General features: G+C 43.0%; 2 protein-coding genes across 2 annotated transcripts in view; both read left to right on the top strand.

Annotated features, from left to right (window-relative positions):
- LOC109876334 (NACHT, LRR and PYD domains-containing protein 12-like) overlaps nt 1-19,165 on the top strand; it is a 111,888-nt gene that overhangs the window by 48,584 nt on the left and 44,139 nt on the right. Inside the window, exons 6-9 of the mRNA XM_031820556.1 lie at nt 63-236; nt 2,579-2,752; nt 5,174-5,347; nt 8,937-9,110. Coding sequence (XP_031676416.1) covers nt 63-236; nt 2,579-2,752; nt 5,174-5,347; nt 8,937-9,110 — 696 coding nt within the window. The remainder of the gene's footprint in view (nt 1-62; nt 237-2,578; nt 2,753-5,173; nt 5,348-8,936; nt 9,111-19,165) is intronic.
- The window catches only part of LOC116371664 (NLR family CARD domain-containing protein 3-like), a 40,256-nt gene continuing 38,880 nt past the window's right edge, over nt 17,790-19,165 (top strand). Inside the window, exon 1 of the mRNA XM_031820559.1 lies at nt 17,790-17,901. The gene's annotated coding sequence lies outside the window, so the exon portion shown is untranslated. The remainder of the gene's footprint in view (nt 17,902-19,165) is intronic.

Genomic DNA, 19,165 nt, shown 5'->3' with positions numbered 1-19,165 from the left:
ATCTACCGTTGTCTTTCTAAATGAACAGTCCGTTTGTGAAATCATGATGATCTATTTGTCAGACTGTCAGGCTGTGGAGTCACAGAGGAAGGCTGTGCTTCTCTGGTCTCAGCTCTGAAGTCAAACCCCTCACACCTGAGAGAGCTGGATCTGAGTAACAATGACCTGAAGGATTCAGGAGTGAAGCTGCTCTCTACTGGACTGGGGAATCCCCACTGTAAACTGGAGACTCTGAGGTCAGTGTTCCTGTAGTTGGTTTACATGTGATAACTGTTCACCAGATCCACATGTGTTTATCAGGCACACATTGTCCACACCATATAATGTTTTACATTAGGCAACAGTACTGAATGTCACCTTTGATATGAGGGTAATGGTGAGAGGTTAGCATGTGTTTTTGTAAGCTCTGTTACTATCTCACTCATTATTATTCATGATTCATTCATGATTTTTCTTAATCATGGCATCATCAGGATTAACTTAATTGTGTTTAGAAACATGTTATCTGCTCACTTCGAAATACAATTACTCCAATAATCCACCATTCAGTCGGGCAAAACATAATCCAAAACACAACCAAAACCAACTGCAAATGCAACCAACGAGTTTTGGACAAAATACTAAACTTTTAATAATAAACCATAAGTGGATACGTCAGAATACTTAAGACTTGGGGACTAGATACAGTGGGGAGAACAAGTATTTGATACACTGACGATTTTGCAGGTTTTCCTACTTACAAAGCATGTTGAGGTCTGTAATTTTTATCATATGTACACTTCAACTGTGAGAGACGGAATCAAACTGCACCTGTTTGAACTCGTTACCTTTATAAAAGACACCTGTCCACACACTCAATCAAACAGACTCCAACCTCTCCACAATGACCAAGACCAGAGAGCTGTGTAAGGACATCGGGGATAAAATTGTAGACCTGCACAAGGCTGGGATGGGCTACAAGACAATAGGCAAGCAGCTTGGTGAGAAGGCAACAACAGTTTGCACAATTATTAGAAAATGGAAGTTCAAGATGACGGTCAATCATCCTCGGTCTGGGGCTCCATGCAAGATCTCACCTCGTGGGGCATCAATGATCATGAGGAAGGTGAGGGATCAGCCCAGAACTACACGGCAGGACCTGGTCAATGACCTGAAGAGAGCTGGGACCACAGTCTCAAAGAAAACCATTAGCAACACACTACGCCGCCATGGATTAAAATCCTGCAGCGCACGCAAGGTCCCCATGCTGAAGCCAGCACATGTCCAGGCCCATCTGAAGTTTGCCAATGACCATCTGGATGATCCAGAGGAGGAATGGGAGAAGGTCATGTGGTCTGATGAGACAAAAAATAGAGCTTTTTGGTCTAAACTCCACTCGCCGTGTTTGGAGCAAGAAGAAGGATGAGTACAACCCCAAGGACACCATCCCAACCGTGAAGCGTGGAGGTGGAAACATCATTCTTTGGGGATGCTTTTCTGCAAAGGGGACAGGAAGACTGCACCGTATTGAGGGGAGAATGGATGGGGCCATGTATCGCGAGATCTTGGCCAACAACCTCCTTCCCTCAGTAAGAGCATTGAAGATGGGTCATGGCTGGGTCTTCCAGCATGACAACGACCCGAAACACACAGCCAGGGCAACTAAGGAGTAAGAAGCATATCAAGGTCCTGGAGTGGCCTAGCCAGTCTCCAGACCTGAACCCAATAGAAAATATTTGGAGGGAGCTGAAAGTCCGTATTGCCCAGCGACAGCCCCGAAACCTGAAGGATCTGGAGAAGGTCTGTATGGAGGAGTGGGCCAAAATCCCTGCTGCAGTGTGTGCAAACCTGTTCAAGAACTACAGGAAACGTATGATCTCTGTAATTGCAAACAAAGGTTTCTGTACCAAATATTAAGTTCTGCTTTTCTGATGTATCAAATACTTGCAAATAAAAAAAAAATGCAAATTAATGACTTAAAAATCATACAATGTGATTTTCTGGATATTGGTTTTAGATTCTCTCACAGTTGAAGTGTACCTATGATAAAAATGACAGACCTCTACATGCTTTGTAAGTAGGAAAACCTGCAAAATCGGCAGTGTATCAAATACTTGTTCTCCCCACTGTACATAAAGTGCTTCATTTCTAAGTGGTGAAAGAGGTATGTATGAAAATACTCTCATATTCAAGGTGACATTATATACTGTCACCTCATATGAAACATTTGATCTCAAATACAAAATGCTGGAGTACAGAGACACATTTAAAATGTTAACTTCAATGTCAAAATAGATATGGTGTGGACTGTATATTCAATACAATCTTTTTCTGATACCTCACTGTCTGTCTTTTGACTGATATTGCTTTTTAAACCGGTCTGGTCAGTCTACTCATTATTTGTACTTCATATTTTTCTCTCTACAAGCAATAATTGTATCATTTCTAATAGTGATATATTCATTTATTTATGAATAGATATGGCAGGTTTCAGGACACTGATATATCTGAAAATAAATTATTTTGAAAAAATACACTGCCGCTATTTTCACCACCAAAGAATAGCAGTGTGATTTTAATAATATTTGACTCTTTGCAGGCTGTCAGGCTGTCAAGTCACAGAGGAAGGCTGTGCTTCTCTGGTCTCAGCTCTGAAATCAAACCCCTCACATTTGGAAGAACTGGATCTGACTAACAATGACTTGAAGGATTCAGGAGTGAAGCGACTATCTGATGGACTGGATAATCCTCACTGTAAACTGAAGACTCTGAGGTCAGTATTCTTGTAGTTGGTCAGCAAGTGACAACTGTTCACCAGATCTATGTGTGTTTACCAGGAACACATAGTCCACATCATATGTGTTTGGACAGTGAAGCTTACAGTTTTAAATGTGGTGCTATGCTCCAGCATTTTGGATTTGAGATAGAATGTTTCATATTAGGTGTTTAGGGTGTTCATACATATCTGTTTCACCATTTAGAAATGAAAGCACTTCATTATCTAGTTCTCCCATTTTTAGACGTCCTAATTATTTGGTCTAATTCACTTATATTGTAATCAAAAATCTGTTAATCACATTTGTGTAGTTTTGATCCAACATTTTGAACTGAAATACAATGGTTCATTGGATCAGTCCAAAACTTTGCACATACACTGCTGCCATCTAGTGACAAACATCTAAATTGCGCCTAAGCTGGAATAATACATTGTGGCCTTTCTCTTGCATTTCAAAGCTGATGAAAAAACACATGTTTTTTTCTTTGTATTCTCTTTTACCAGCTCTAATGTGTTATATTCTCCTACATTCATTTCACAATTCCACAAACTTCAATGTGTTTCTTTCAAATGGTATCAAGAATATGCATATACTGACTTCAGGTCCTGAGCTACAGGCAGTTAGATTTGGGTACGTCATTTTAGGATAAAACATTTTTTTTAAAAGGGTCCGATCCTAAAGAGGTTAATAAAGATCGGTGTCCCACTAGCGGGACAACTTCCGGTGAAATAATTCAAATACATTCTAATAAATATTATGGATTTTAAACATTTACGTACATATAAGTGTCTTATATCTGCTGGAAGCTTAAATTATTGTTGATCTAAGTGCACTGTCCGATTTAGAGTAGCTATTACAGGTGAAAACATGCCATGCGATTGTTTGAGGACGGCGCCCAACATCAAAATATTTTTCCACCGGCACAGGTTTCATACATTCACATATAAAGATTAAATATTAACTTACTTTTTAAAAATCTTGCTCTGATTTGTCATCCATAGGGTCCCAGCCATAACATATAGTGCTGTTTTGTTAGATAAAATCATTTTTATATCTCAAAAAGTTTGTTTAGTTGGCACCATTGATTTGTGTAATCCACTCGTTCAACTTGCAGAGAAAGAAATCTGAGAATCTACCCCTAAACTCTGTGTCAACAAGTCAAAATACATTTCAATTGACTCCTCAGACACCCTAAAACTTAATCAAACTATAATATTTATTTTGGGAAAGGTGCTCAACTTCATAATGGTGTGCAGAAACACGGATTTCCAGGACATTGTCCACTTACAAAAACTTTTTTTTTTTTTTTAAGTTACAAGTCTGACACCTTGAACATAGACTGCTGACACCATGTGGAAGCCATAGGAATTGCATCCAGGGAGATATTTTACAGTATGACCTTTCTCTTGTATTTCTAAGAGGATGGTCTTTCTCAACAACAAAACAATTCTGGTTGTTTTTTTCTTTAGATTTTCTCCTACCATATCTATTGTGTTATATTCTCCAACATTTTAACATTGCTACAAACTTCAAAGTGTTTTTTTTCCAACGGTGCCAATTATATGCATATTCTGTTTTCAGGGCCTGAGCTACAGGCAGTTTACTTTGGGCACGTAATTCATGTGGAATGTAGAAAAAGGGGCCTAGCTTTAAAGCAGTCATAAGTTTAGTAATTGCTCCCATATTCTTTGCCTGCAGTGATTGCATCAATTATGTGACTCTGCAAACTTGTTGAATACATTTGCTGTTTGTTTTGGTTGTGTTTTGGATTATGTTTTTCCCAATAGTAACAGAACGGTGAATAATGTCCTGTCATTTTGGAGTCACTTCACTTGTATTGTAAGGAAGAATAGATGATGTTTCTGAACACTTCTACATATATGTGGATACTACCATGATTATAAATAATTATGCATGAGTCGTGACTGATGAATGAGAAAGGGTCAGAGGAACAAAGATCTTACCCCCTCTGTTATTGGAAATGGTGAGAGATTAGCATGTTTTTTGTAGCCTCTGTAACTGTCTCACTCATCATTTTTCTTAATCATGGCATCATCAGGATACATGAGAAACATGTTATCTACTCACTCAGACAGAAGATTAATCCAGTCATCATCCACCATTCAGTTACTATTGTGAAAAACATAACCCAAAACACAACCAGAACAAACTTCAAATGCAAACAACAGGTTTTGGGACCAAATACTAAACTTATGACTACTTTAATACACTATAATTGGTCAGTATATGACTTCTTCAAATGGGGCGACTAGATACATAAAGTGCCTTCATTTCGAAACGTGAAAGACTTATGTATACATTTACTCTCAAATGAAAGGCGACATTATATAGTGCCACTCTTTTTTTCACAGCTGAAAAATAGCAGTGTGATTTTAAAATGATTTTACTCTCTGCAGGCTGTCACACTGTCGAGTCACAGAGGAAGGCTGTGCTTCTCTGGTCTCAGCTCTGAGGTCAAACCGGTCACAACTGAGAGAACTGGACCTGAGTAACAATGACCTGAAGGATTCAGGAGTGAAGCTGCTCTCTGATGGACTGGGGAATCCCCACTGTAAACTGGAGACTCTGAGGTCAGTGTTCCTGTAGTTGGTCAACAAGTGATAACTGTTTGCCAGATCCACCAGGCACACATACAGTCGTCCACACCATATAAGTTTGGACATTTTGGATTTGAGATAGAACTTTTCATATTAGGCGACAGTACAGAATGCCACCTTTTATTTGATGGTATTCGTATCTGTCTTATCGTTTAAAAATAAATATGCTTTATGCATGTAGTTCTCCCATTTGAAAAAGTCTGAATTATTTGGATGAATTAATTTAGTAAAACGTTTAGTTTTTAGACACAGTCTTTGCCTGCAGTGATTACATCAAGTATGTGACTCTACAAACTTGTTGAATGCATTTGCAGTTTGTTTTAGTTGTGTTTTGGATTATGTTTTTCCCAATAGAAACAGAATGGTGAATAATGTCCTGTCATTTTGGAGTCACTTCACTTGTATTGTCAGTGAGAATAGAAGATGTTTCTGAACACTTCTACATTCATGTTTATGCTACCATTATGAATAATCATGAATGAATCGTGAATGATGATGAATGAGAAAGGGTCAGAGGCACAAAGATCATACCCCCTCTGTTATTGGTAATGGTGAGAGGTTAGCATGTTTTTTTGTAGCCTCTGTAACTTTCTCACTCATCATTTTTCATGATTCATTCATGATTTTCCTTAATCATGACGTCATGAGAATTAATTTAGCAGTGTTTAGATAAACATGTTTGCCAGTTGTGCAGAGGTGAGGATGGATTCAGGCGCAGGACACAGAACTGAGTCACATAACGTACTTTACTCTGAAAAACTAATCAGCCAATAAATGCACGCAGGGATAACAAACCCTAAGACAAAAGACTAACACAAAACCAGGAACAATCACGCACAAAACATAATGAGAACCAGAGGGTTAAATAGGGAAATAATAATAATGTAATGGGAACCAGGTGTGTACAATCAAGACATAACAAATGGAAAAAGATACGTAGATCGGTGGCAGCTAGAAAGCCTGTGACGAAGACTGCCGAACGCCGCCTGAACAAGGAGTGGCACCACCTTCGTGACAATGTTATCTTCTCACTTAGACAGAAGATTGATCCAGTCGTCATCCACCTTTCAGTTACTATTGGGCGAAACATAATCAACAACACAATCAAATCAAGTTTGATGTATTGCTTGTGGGTAAGGATTATGGGACCAAATTCTAAACTTTTGACTACTTTAATATACTGAGTAAATTCGTCAGAATACTTGACTTCTTCAAATGTGGGGACTCCTGTACATACAGTTGAAGTCGGAAGTTTACATACACCTTACACGGAACCCAAACCGGCTGCGTGCGTGCGCCATCGTGTGCTATCATTCATACATTTATTTTGTCCCCCCACACCAAACGTGATCACGACACGCTGGTTAAAATATCGAAACAAACTCTGAACCAATGACATTAATTTGGGGACAGGTCGAAAAGCATTAAACATGTATGGCAATTTAGCTAGACGGGAGATGCAGGACAGGTCGAAAAGCATTAAACAGCTATGGCAAGTTATCTTACACTTGCCAGCTAATTTGTCCTATTTAGCTAGCTTGCTGTTGCTTGCTAGTTTGTCCTGGGATATAAACATTGAGATGTTATTTTACTTGAAATGCACAAGGTCCTCTACTCCGACAATTAATCCACTCATAAAACTGCCAACCGAATCGTTTCTAGTCATCTCTCCTTCCAGTCTAGTTCATCTTTGAATTTATATGGTGATTGGCATCTACAATTTCATAGTATTACTGCGACAACCGATAACATGGATTTTGACATGTTTTTGCGAAGCTCGCGCACGCGACGTGTCCGGTCTGGTCAGCATGTTAGCCAAATACGTTTAAATTAAGTTTTTCACAATTCCTGACATTTAATCCTGGTAAAAGATTCCCTGTCTTAGGTCAGTTAACTTTATTTTAAGAATGTGAAATGTAAGAAAAATAGTAGAGAAGATGATTTATTGCAGCTTTTATTTCTTTCATCACATTCCCAGTGGGTCAGAAGTTTACATACACTCGATTAGTATTTGGTAGCATTGCCTTTAAATAGTTTAACTTGGGTCAAATGTTTCGGGTAGCCTTCCGCAAGCTTCCCACAATAAGTTGGGTGAATTTTGGCCCATTCTTCTTGACAGAGCTGGTGTAACTGAGACAGGTTTGTAGGCCTCTCCAGTACCTTGACTTTGTTGTCCTTAAGTCAATTCGCTACAACTTTGGAAGTATGCTTGGGGTCATTGTCCATTTGGAAGACCCATTTGCGACCAAGCTTTAACTTCCTGACTACTATTGTTTGTACAGATGAATGTGGTACCTTCAGGCGTTTGGAAATTGTTCCCAATGATGAACCAGACTTGTGGCAGTCTACAATTGTTTTTTTTCCTGAGGTCTTTCCTGATTTCTTTAGATTTTTCCATGATGTCAAGCAAAGAGGCTCTGAGTTTGAAGGTAGGCCTTGAAATACATTCACAGGTACACCTCCAGTTGACTCAAATGATGTCAATTAGCCTATCAGAAGCTTCTAAAGCCATGACATCATTTTCTTGAATTTTCCAAGCTGTTTAAAGTCAACTTAGTGTATGTAAACTTTTGACCCACTGGAATTGTGATACAGTGAATTATAAGTGAAATAATCTGTCTGTAAACAATTGTTGGAAAAATGACTTGTGTCGTGCACAAAGTAGATGTCCTAACCAACTTGCCTAAACTATAGTTTGTTAACAAGAAATGTGTGTGGAGTGGTTGAAAAACGAGTTTTAATGACTCCAACTTAAGTGTACATAAACTTACGACTTCAACTGTACAAAAAGTGCTTTCATTTCAAAACTGTGAAACATACGATCGTGAGGAGAGATGGACTGAGACTGTGATTGAAGTTCCACATCTTTATTACGGTGAAACTTTAAACTAAAACAATAAACCAACAACGAAACGTGAAAGTAGTGGTGCACATGCACAAACACAAAACAATATCCCACAAACACAGGTGGGAAAAATGGCTACCTAAATATGATCTGCAACGATTACCAGCTGCCTCTAATTGGGAACCATAAAAAACACCAACATAGAAATATAGAACTAGAACACCCCCTAGTCACGCCCTGACCTACTACACCATAGAGAACCAAAGGCTCTCTATGGTCAGGGTGTGACAATATGAATGAAAATACTCTCAAATAAATGGTGACATTATATACTGCCACCTCATAAGAAACATATTATCTCAAATCCAAAATGCTGGATTATAGAACTAAATTGAAAATGTTAGCTTCACTGTCAACATAGATATGGTGTGGACAAAATACTCAATACTATCGAAATCTGATACCTCACTGACTGTCTTTTGACTGATACTGCTTTTTAAAATGGTCTGGTCAACGTACTCAAATATTTGTACTGTTAGTATCTACAAGCAGTACTTTGATAATTTGTCATTGTTAATAATGATACTTCCATTTATGAATAGATATGTCAGGTTTCAGGACACTGATGTATCTGAATATGTTGGAAAAATATACTGCAACTATTTTCTCCACCAAAGAATAGCAGTGTGGTTTTTTTAAATTGTTTACTCTTTGCAGGTTGTCAGGCTGTCTAGTCACAGAGGAAGGCTGTGCTTCTCTGGTCTCAGCTCTGAGGTCAAACCCCTCACACCTGAGAGAGCTGGACCTGAGCTACAATCACCCAGGAGACTCAGGAGTCAGAATTCTCTCTGCTGGACTGGAGGATCCACGCTGCAGACTGGAGAAACTCAGGTATGTAGAGGATTTATGTCACTGTTCATATCAGAAATGTTTGAGTTATCAGTCTAGTCAAGACAAACATTCTGAACACCACTTGGACAAAGTTATGAGTGTGTGTGTGTGTGTGTGTGTCACTCAATGACTGTCTGTTCCTCTACTTACCGCTACAGTGTGGAACATGGTGGAGAGTACACAATGAAACCTGGGCTTAGAAAATGTGAGTGTTGGCTGCTGTGAAGAATATGACTAAGAATAAGTCTTAATTCAAGTTAAGTCAAAGTCAAAGACCAACATCATTATTTACTTGGTCATATTATTAAATATGAGCGTTAGTTCTACAGATGCAGAAATCAGGGACACCAAAGTTAAAAAGAGTTGCTTTAACAGTGTGTGTGTGTGTGTGTGTGTGTGTGTGTGTGTGTGTGTGTGTGTGTGTGTGTGTGTGTGTGTGTGTGTGTGTGTGTGTGTCTGGTTTCATCCATCAGATACCTGTGATCTCACAATGGACCCAAACACAATAAACATACACCTCTCTCTGTCTGAGGAGAACAGAAAGGTGACATGGAGGACAGAGGAGCAGCCGTATCCTGATCACCCAGAGAGATTTGAAGATGATGAACAGGTGCTGTGTAGAGAGGGTCTGACTGGACTCTGTTACTGGGAGGTAGAGTGGAGTGGGAAAGCAGCTGATATAGGAGTGACATATAAAGGAATCAGCAGGAGAGGAAGGGGTAATGACTGTGTGATTGGATACAATGACAAGTCCTGGAGTCTGTTCTGCTCTGAGAACAGTTACAGAGCGTGCCACAATGACAATCTCACTCTCATAGACGTCCCCTCCTCCAGCTCCCACAGAGTAGGAGTGTATCTGGACTGGCCAGCCGGCACTCTGTCCTTCTACAGAGTCTCCTCTGACACACTGACCCACCTGTACACATATCACACCACATTCACTGAGCCCCTCTATCCAGGATTCATGGTTTGGGATGATGACTCCTCAGTGTCCCTGTGTCAGGTGGTCACTGTGGCAAACACAACATGATGTTTCAATCTAACCATGTGTTTTATGTTTGATCAAAATATGACATTTAAATACACACACACACACGCCAGGTTGGCCAGTTTATTCCTGTAAACAATAACCATGGTAACTCTGTGTCTTTCTCTTTCTGTGATCCTGTGCCCTGTGAGAACGGTTCAGATGCACCACACACACACTGGACACACACACACACTGGACACACGCACACTGGACACACACATTGTTCACACACACACACACACAATCCAGTAACTTTGCACAGCCATTGAAGAAGAGTGGGACTCCGTTCCACAGGCCGCAATCAACATACTGATCAAGTCTATGCGAAGGAGATGTGTGGCAATGCATGAGGCAAATGGTGGTCACTCGAGATACTGAATGTTTTCTGATCCACGCTCCTATTTACAGTTAAAGTCAGAAGTTTACATACACTTAGGTTGGAGTCATTAAAACTAGTTTTTCAACCACTCCACAAATTTCTTGTCAACAAACTATAGTTTTGGCAAGTCGGTTAGGACATCTAACCGACTTGATGCATCACATTTTTCCTTAACTTAACAATTGTTTACAGTGAATTATAAGGTAAATAATCTCTGTATCACAATTCCAGTGGGTCAGAAGTTTATATACACTTAGTTGACTGTGCATTTAAAGCTTGGAAAATTCCAGAAAATGATGTCATGGCTTTAGAAGCTTCTGATTTGAGTCATTTGGAGGTGTACCTGTGGATGTATTTCAAGGCCTACCTTCAAACTCAGTGCCTCTTTGCTTGACATCATGGGAAAATCTAAAGAAATCAGCCAAGACCTCAGAAAGAAAATTGTAGACCTCCACAAGTCTGGTTCATCCTTAGGAGCAATTTCCAAATGCCTGAAGGTACCACGTTCATCTGTTCAAACAATAGTAAGCAAGTATAAACACCATGGGACCACGCAGCAGTCATACCGCTCAGGAAGGAGATGCGTTCTGTCTCCTAGAGATGAACGTATTTTGGTGCGAAAAGTGCAAAACAATCCCAGAACAACAGCAAAGGACCTTGTGAAGATGGAGGAAACAGGTACAAAAGTATCTATTTCCACAGTAAAACGAGTCATATATCGACAACCTGAAAGGCCGCTCAGCAAGGAAGAAGCCACTGCTCCAGAACCGCCATAAAAAAGCCAGACTACAGTTTGCAACTGCACATGGGGACAAAGATCGTACTCTTTGGAAAAATGTCCTCTGGTCTGATGAAACAAAAATTGAACTGCTTGGCTATAATCACCATCGTTATGTTTGGAGGAAAAAGTGTGACGCTTGCAAGCCGAAGAACCATCCCAACCGTGACGCACGGGGGTGGCAGCCTCATGTTGTGGGGGTTGCTTTGCTGCAGGAGGGACTGGTGCACTTCACAAAATAGATGACATCATGAGATAGGAAAATTAAGTGGATATATTGAAGCAACATCTGAAGACATCAGTCAGGAAGTTAAAGCTTGGTCGCAAATGGGTCTTCCAAATGGACAATGACCCCAAGCATACTTCCAAAGTTGTGACAAAATGGCTTAAGGACAACAAAGTCAAGGTATTGGAGTGACCATCACAAAGCCCTGATCTCAATCCTATAGAAAATGTGTGGGCAGAACTGAAAAAGCGTGTGTGTGCAAGGAGTCCAACAAACCTGACTCCGTTACACCAGCTCTGTCAGGAGGAATGGGCCACAATTCACCCAACTTATTGTGAGAAGCTTGTGGGAAGCTACCCGAAACGTTTGTCCAAGTTAAACAATTAAGGCAATGCTACCAAATACTAATTGAGTGTATATAAACTTCTTACCCACTGGGAATGTGATGAAAGAAATAAAAGCTTAAATAAATAATTCTCTCAACTATTATTCTGACATTTCACATTCTTAAAATAACACGGTGATCCTAACTGACCTAAGACAGGACATTTTTACCAGGATTAAATGTCAAGAATTGTGAAAAACTGAGTTTAAATGTACTTGGCTAAGGTGTATGTGTCACGCCCTGACCTTAGAGATCCTTATTTATTCTCTGTTTGGTTAGGTCAGGGTGTGACTCAGGTGGGAGAATCTATGCTTTCTATTTCTTTTTTTTACGAGTGTGGTTCCCAATCAGAGGCAGCTGTCTATCGTTGTCTCTGATTGGGGATCATACCTAGGCAGCCTTTTTTCACCTGTAGTTTGTGGGATCTTGTTTTTGTATAGTTGCTGTTTAGCGTTACAGAGCTTTACGTTCGTTTGTATTTAGTGTTTTCTTGGTGTTCGTTTAATAAAGAAATGATGTACGCCTTCCAAGCTGCACCTTGGTCCGATCCAACATCGACGAGCGTTAAAGTATGTTCAGCCTTTAACTGTATCTGTGACCAACATGTTACGGTTTTCTAGTGGTGAAGGAGAGTCGGACCAAAATGCGGCGTGGCTATTGAGATTCATGTTTAACCCCACTGGACTGAGGAGCAGATCGGGACTGAAGGACAGCTCGGGACTGAGGCAGCTCGGGACTGAGGGGAAGCTCGGGAGTGAGAGAAAGTTCAAGAGTGAGAGGAAGCTCAGGAGTGAGAGGAAGGTCAGGAGTGAGAGGAAGGTCAGGAGTGAGAGGAAGCTCAGGCAGGTAGATAGATCTACCAGATCCTGGCTGGCTGGTGGTTTCAGCAGATCCTGGCTGACTGGCAGATCCTGGCTGACTGGCAGATCCTGGCTGACTGGCAGATCTTGGCTGACTGGCAGATCTGGAAGAGTCTGGTTGACTGGCAGATCTGGAAGAGTCTGGTTGACTGGCAGATCTGGAAGAGTCTGGTTGACTGGCAGATCTGGAAGAGTCTGGTTGACTGGCAGATCTGGAAGAGTCTGGTTGACTGGCAGATCTGGAAGAGTCTGGTTGACTGGCGGATCTGGAAGAGTCTGGTTGACTGGCGGATCTGGAAGAGTCTGGTTGACTGGCGGATCTGGAAGAGTCTGGTTGACTGGCGGATCTGGAAGAGTCTGGTTGACTGGCGGATCTGGAAGAGTCTGGTTGACTGGCGGATCTGGAAGAGTCTGGCTGACTGGCGGATCTGGAAGAGTCTGGCTGACTGGCGGATCTGGAAGAGTCTGGCTGACTGGCGGATCTGGAAGAGTCTGGCTGACTGGTGGATCTGGAAGAGTCTGGCTGACTGGCGGCTCTGGCTGCTCCATGTAGGCTGACAGCTCTGTGCAGACTGGCAGCTCCTTGCAGACTGACAGCTCCTTGCAGACTGGCAGCTCCGTGCAGACTGGCAGCTCCGTGCAGACTGGCAGCTCCTTGCAGACTGGCAGCTCCTTGCAGACTGGCAGCTCCTTGCAGACTGGCAGCTCGGGCTGCTTCATGCAGACTGACAGCTCTGGCTGCTCCATGCAGACTGACAGCTCTGGCTGCTCCATGCAGACTGACATCTCTGGCTGCTCCATGCAGACTGACAGCTCTGGCTGCTCCATGCAGGATGGCAGCTCTGGCTGTGCTGAACAGGCGGGAGACTCCGGCAGCGCAGGAGAGGAGAAAGGCTCTGGCTGCGCTGAACAGGCGGAAGACTCCAGCAGCGCTGTAGAGGAGAAAGGCTCTGGCAGCGCCGGAGAGGAGGGAGCCCCCATAAGGATGGACCGGAGAGACAGCCTGGTGCGGGGGGCTGCCACCGGAGGGCTGGTGCGTGGAGGTGGTGACGGATAGACCGGGCCGTGCAGGCGCACTGGAGCTCTTAAGCACCGAGCCTGCCCAACCTTACCCGGTTGAATGGTCCTGGTCGCCCTGCCAGTGCGGCGAGGTGGAATAGCCCGCACTGGGCTATGCAGGCGAACCGGGGACACCGTGCGCAAGGCTGGTGCCATGTAAGCCGGCCCGAGGAGACGCACTGGAGACCAGATGCGTAGAGCCGGCTTCATGGCACTTGGCTCGATGCCCACTCCAGCCCGGCCGATACGCGGAGCTGGAATGTACCGCACCGGGCTGTGCACCCGCACTAGGGACACCGTGCGCTCCACAGCATAACACGGTGCCTGCCCGGTCTCTCTAGCCCCCCGGTAAGCACAAGGAGTTTGCGCAGGTCTCCTACCTGGCATAGCCATACTCCCTGTGAGCCCCCCCCCTCCCCCCCCTCCCATGTCCATTTCTCCAGGTAGTGCAGCCTCTCCCACTGCAGCTGCTGCTGCTCCTGCTGCTGCTGCCTCTGTTGCCTCTGTTGCCCCTCCTGTGGCTCCTGCCTGTTGACACGCCGCTTGGTCCGTTGGTGGTGGGTGATTCTGTTACGGTTTTCTAGTGGTGAAGGAGAGTCGGACCAAAATGCGGCGTGGCTATTGAGATTCATGTTTAATAAAAATAAAGTAAACACGAATCAATACAAAACAATAAACGGAATGAAAACCGAAACAGCCTAAACTGGTACAAACTAACATAGAGCACATCAGAACACTAAGGACACATAGGACAATCACCCACACCAAACTCAAAGAATATGGCTGCCTAAATATGGTTCCCAATCAGAGACAACGATAAACACCTGCCTCTGATTGAGAACCACTCCAGGCAGCCATAGACTTAGCTAGATACCCCACTAAGCTACAATCCCAATCCCAACACCAAAACCCCAAGACAAAACACACCACAATACAAAAACCCCATGCCACACCCTGGCCTGACCAAATACATAAAGATAAACACAAAATACTTTGACCAGGGCGTGACACAACAGATGCATATATGTATTCTCAGTCATGTGAAATCTGTAGATTAGGGCCTAATTTATTCATTTCAATTGACTGATTTCATTATTTTTATTATAGAACAAGGGGCAGGCAAAAGGTAAGCTAAGCAAATAATCATAATCCAAATCAGAGTCAGGCAGGTACAGGACGGCAGGTACAGGACGGCAGGTACGAGGACAGGCAGAAAGGTCAGAACTGGGAAGACTAGGAAAAACAAAAACTAGAGCACAGGAATCACAGGAACACACTGGTAGGACTTGACGGGACAAGTCGAACTGGCAACAGAAAACGCAGGTGTAAATACACAGGGGATAGTAGGGGGAGATGGGAGACACCTGGTGGGGGGTGAAGACAAGCACAAGGAAAGGGGAAACAAATAAGGGTGTGACAAAGATCACAGGACTGAGGCAAATATTGCTCTGGTTGAGGACGATATTGAAGTGAGTGACAATCAGGAGCTTATTGAGAAATGAAAAATGGTTGTAATTGTTGAACCATTAGACAGTTTGATGAAAGTATTGAGCAGAGGAGCTCATATACAGAACAGTTTAAATATTTTGTTCTTGTAAATGGCATTGATCAGGACAACATTGTGCCTACATGTTTTAGTGTAACGGGGCCAAAGACATGTAATTTACTAGACAGCCTGCTACTGTCAGACAGATCAGGTAATAAGACGTATGGGGATATTGTAGAGATACTTAAAGGACATTTTTCACAGGAACCACTAGTTAATGCTGAAAGGTTCAGGTTCCACAGGAGACATCAGGAAGAGGGAGAATCAGTACCAATGTTTGCTGTTGCATTAAAGAAACTAACAGAACACTGAGTTGAATGGTGTTCTAAATGACATCATCAGAGACAGACTAGAATGTGGGCTACAGAGTGAAGACACACAAGAGACTGTTGACTGAAAGTCATCTGACCTTGACGAAGGACATTGAAATCAGTGTGTCCATGGAACTAGCTGCTAAAGAGGCTCACCAGTTGAGTTCATCAGGAACTTAGTGGGTTCATCTAACAATCCTAATCATCAGCTGATACATTTTAATCTCATACACAGGGTACACCTTCCACCTAGAAAACATCATTTCATTAAAATCATAACCTCTCCTCTGTGTGATCTATGTAATCATGGTGCCTTGGGCTCCTTTAATCATATGTACTGGTTGTGACCAGGGGACATGTTTTGGAAAGAGGCATCCTCTGTCTTATCAGATGTAGTCTATATTATCATACCTTGTTCCCCCAAACTGTTATTTCTGAATGATAATTCACCACTGTCAGCAAATACGTTAAATGTTATCAGGTTGGACAGCACCTAAAGAGATGTTGGAACTAAGATGAATACAAACACACCTCATTGGATCAGCACTTTCATAGACATCATTTATGTACAACTATCCACTGCTAGAATCCATGGGACGAGCCAAACAACACAGCTGGTTATCTACTCCTGAAACCATAAAATAACTACTGTACTGGGTTTTACCCAACAGATTGACCATTCATTATAGTTTTTGTACCTTGAATTAGTATTTCATTTCATAGAGATCAGGTTTGGTGGGTTGGGGTGGTACCAGGAGGGGTTGGAGGGTGGGTTGGGGTGGTACCAGGAGGGGTTGGAGGGTGGGTTGGGGTGGTACCAGGAGGGGTTGGAGGGTGTGTTGGGGTGGTACCAGGAGGGGTTGGAGGGTGGGTTGAGGTGGTACCAGGAGGGGTTGGAGGGTGGGTTGGGGTGGTACCAGGAGGGGTTGGAGGGTGTGTTGGGGTGGTACCAGGAGGGGTTGGAGGGTGGGTTGGGGTGGTACCAGGAGGGGTTGGAGGGTGGGTTGGGGTGGTACCAGGAGGGGTTGGAGGGTGTGTTGGGGTGGTACCAGGAGGGGTTGGAGGGTGGGTTGAGGTGGTACCAGGAGGGGTTGGAGGGTGTGTTGGGGTGGTACCAGGAGGGGTTGGAGGGTGTGTTGGGGTGGTACCAGGAGGGGTTGGAGGGTGGGTTGGGGTGGTACCAGGAGGGGTTGGAGGGTGTGTTGGGGTGGTACCAGGAGGGGTTGGAGGGTGGGTTGAGGTGGTCCCAGGAGGGGTTGGAGGGTGGGTTGGGGTGGTCCCAGGAGGGGTTGGAGGGTGGGTTGGGGTGGTCCCAGGAGGGGTTGGAGGGTGGGTTGGGGTGGTACCAGGAGGGTTTGGGGTGGTACCAGGAGGGGTTGGAGGGTGGGTTGGGGTGGTCCCAGGAGGGGTTGGAGGGTGGGTTGGGGTGGTCCCAGGAGGGGTTGTAGGGTGGGTTGGGGTGGTACCAGGAGGGGTTGGAGAGTGGGTTGGGGTGGTCCCAGGAGGGGTTGTAGGGTGGGTTGGGGTGGTACCAGGAGAGGTTGGAGAGTGATTGCATATGTGGTTAATTATAATTGTATTTAGCTGCAATAACTGCATTCCATAATATACTGATATATATTTTAACAGTATTGTGTCTCTAGCTGTATACATTCCTGCTGCTATTTGTTCTGATATACAGTATATCACAAAAGGGAGTACACCCCTCACATTTTTGTAAATATTTGAGTATATCGTTTCATGTGACAACACTGAAGAAATGACACTTTGCTACAATGTAAAGTAGTGAGTGTACAGCTTGTATAACAGTGTAAATTAGCTGTCCCCTCAAAATAACTCAACACACAGCCATTAATGTCTAAACTGCTAGCAACAAAAGTGAGTACACCCCTAAGTGAAAATGTCCAAATTGGGCCCGTGCATGGACCACATTGTATCGTTTAAAGTTAGAGATATGTTGAAGCTGGATCCATCATAATGATTCTACATGTTATAATATGCCATGGTCTTTACTGGCCAAAGGTTAAACTACTGTTATGTTTATGCTATATTATGGCGTTGAGTCACTAGACTTTGACCAGATATTATTGCATCCAAAGATCAACTGTACATAGAACATAGATACAGAGACACTTGTCATCAGGAAGGTGCTCTCTCAGCACAACGGAAAATATCTCAATGATTTGACATGTTCTGGTTGTGAATTCAGGCTACAAGGTAAGACTCTTCCCAGGGATTATTGTAAAGTGTGTAGGGACATTAATGGTGTTATTTTAGTATAGTGAATGACAGTTAAACACTCAGATCTAACAGTCCATTTCACCTGGGACAGGTACGTGACACTCAGATCTAACAGTCCATTTCACCTGGGACAGGTACGTGACACTCAGATCTAATAGTCCATTTCACCTGGGACAGGTACGTGACACTCAGATCTAACAGTCCATTTCACCTGGGACAGGTACGTGACACTCAGATCTAACAGTCCATTTCACCTGGGACAGGTACGTGACACTCAGATCTAACAGTCCATTTCACCTGGGACAGGTACGTGACACTCAGATCTAACAGTCCATTTCACCTGGGACAGGTACGTGACACTCAGATCTAACAGTCCATTTCACCTGGGACAGGTACGTGACACTCAGATCTAACAGTCCATTTCACCTGGGACAGGTACGTGACACTCAGATCTAACAGTCCATTTCACCTGGGACAGGTACGTGACACTCAAATCTAACAGTCCATTTCACCTGGGACAGGTACGTGACACTCAGATCTAACAGTCCATTTCACCTGGGACAGGTACGTGACACTCAGATCTAACAGTCCATTTCACCTGGGACAGGTACGTGACACTCAGATCTAACAGTCCATTTCACCTGGGACAGGTACGTGACACTCAGATCTAACAGTCCATTTCACCTGGGACAGGTACGTGACACTCAGATCTAACAGTCCATTTCACCTGGGACAGGTACGTGACAGTGTAATCATACAAAATGGCGCTAACTGGGCGTAGGCAAATCAAATTTAAAAACATATTGTTCATATATCGTATTGTAGGATGCGTATATCTGCATCATAGTTCTGAATGCTCTTTCAAAATATCAAAACATGTGTTGTTTTAAAATTACAAGATCTCCTGCTTCTTGTGTCATTTGGTATGAAACCACTGAACATACTTTTCTTAACATTGTTATTATGAATTAAATGTAGTAATAGTATAATAATAGCATAGCTGTTGAACAAAGCAACACACTAGAATGAGTGAAATGATTAACAGAGAAAGTGAGACATTATTATCAATAGTTTCTCTACATGGAGAAGAGGTGAAACATATCAGTCACCACTGACGGTGGTGTGGATGTGTCTGTTAGGAAATGTTTTATTTCTCAAAAAGATAATAAATAAAAGAGAACAATTGACCTTCAATAATGAGTTGTCACTGTGTTAACCACAACCAACATGCTGGATCTCT

Source organism: Oncorhynchus kisutch, unplaced genomic scaffold, assembly GCF_002021735.2.
Source record: "Oncorhynchus kisutch isolate 150728-3 unplaced genomic scaffold, Okis_V2 scaffold3489, whole genome shotgun sequence".
Classification (NCBI taxonomy): Eukaryota; Metazoa; Chordata; class Actinopteri; order Salmoniformes; family Salmonidae; genus Oncorhynchus; species Oncorhynchus kisutch.
The sequence above is the reverse complement of the archived record's forward strand: the minus strand, read 5'-3'. Positions and strand labels throughout refer to the sequence as shown.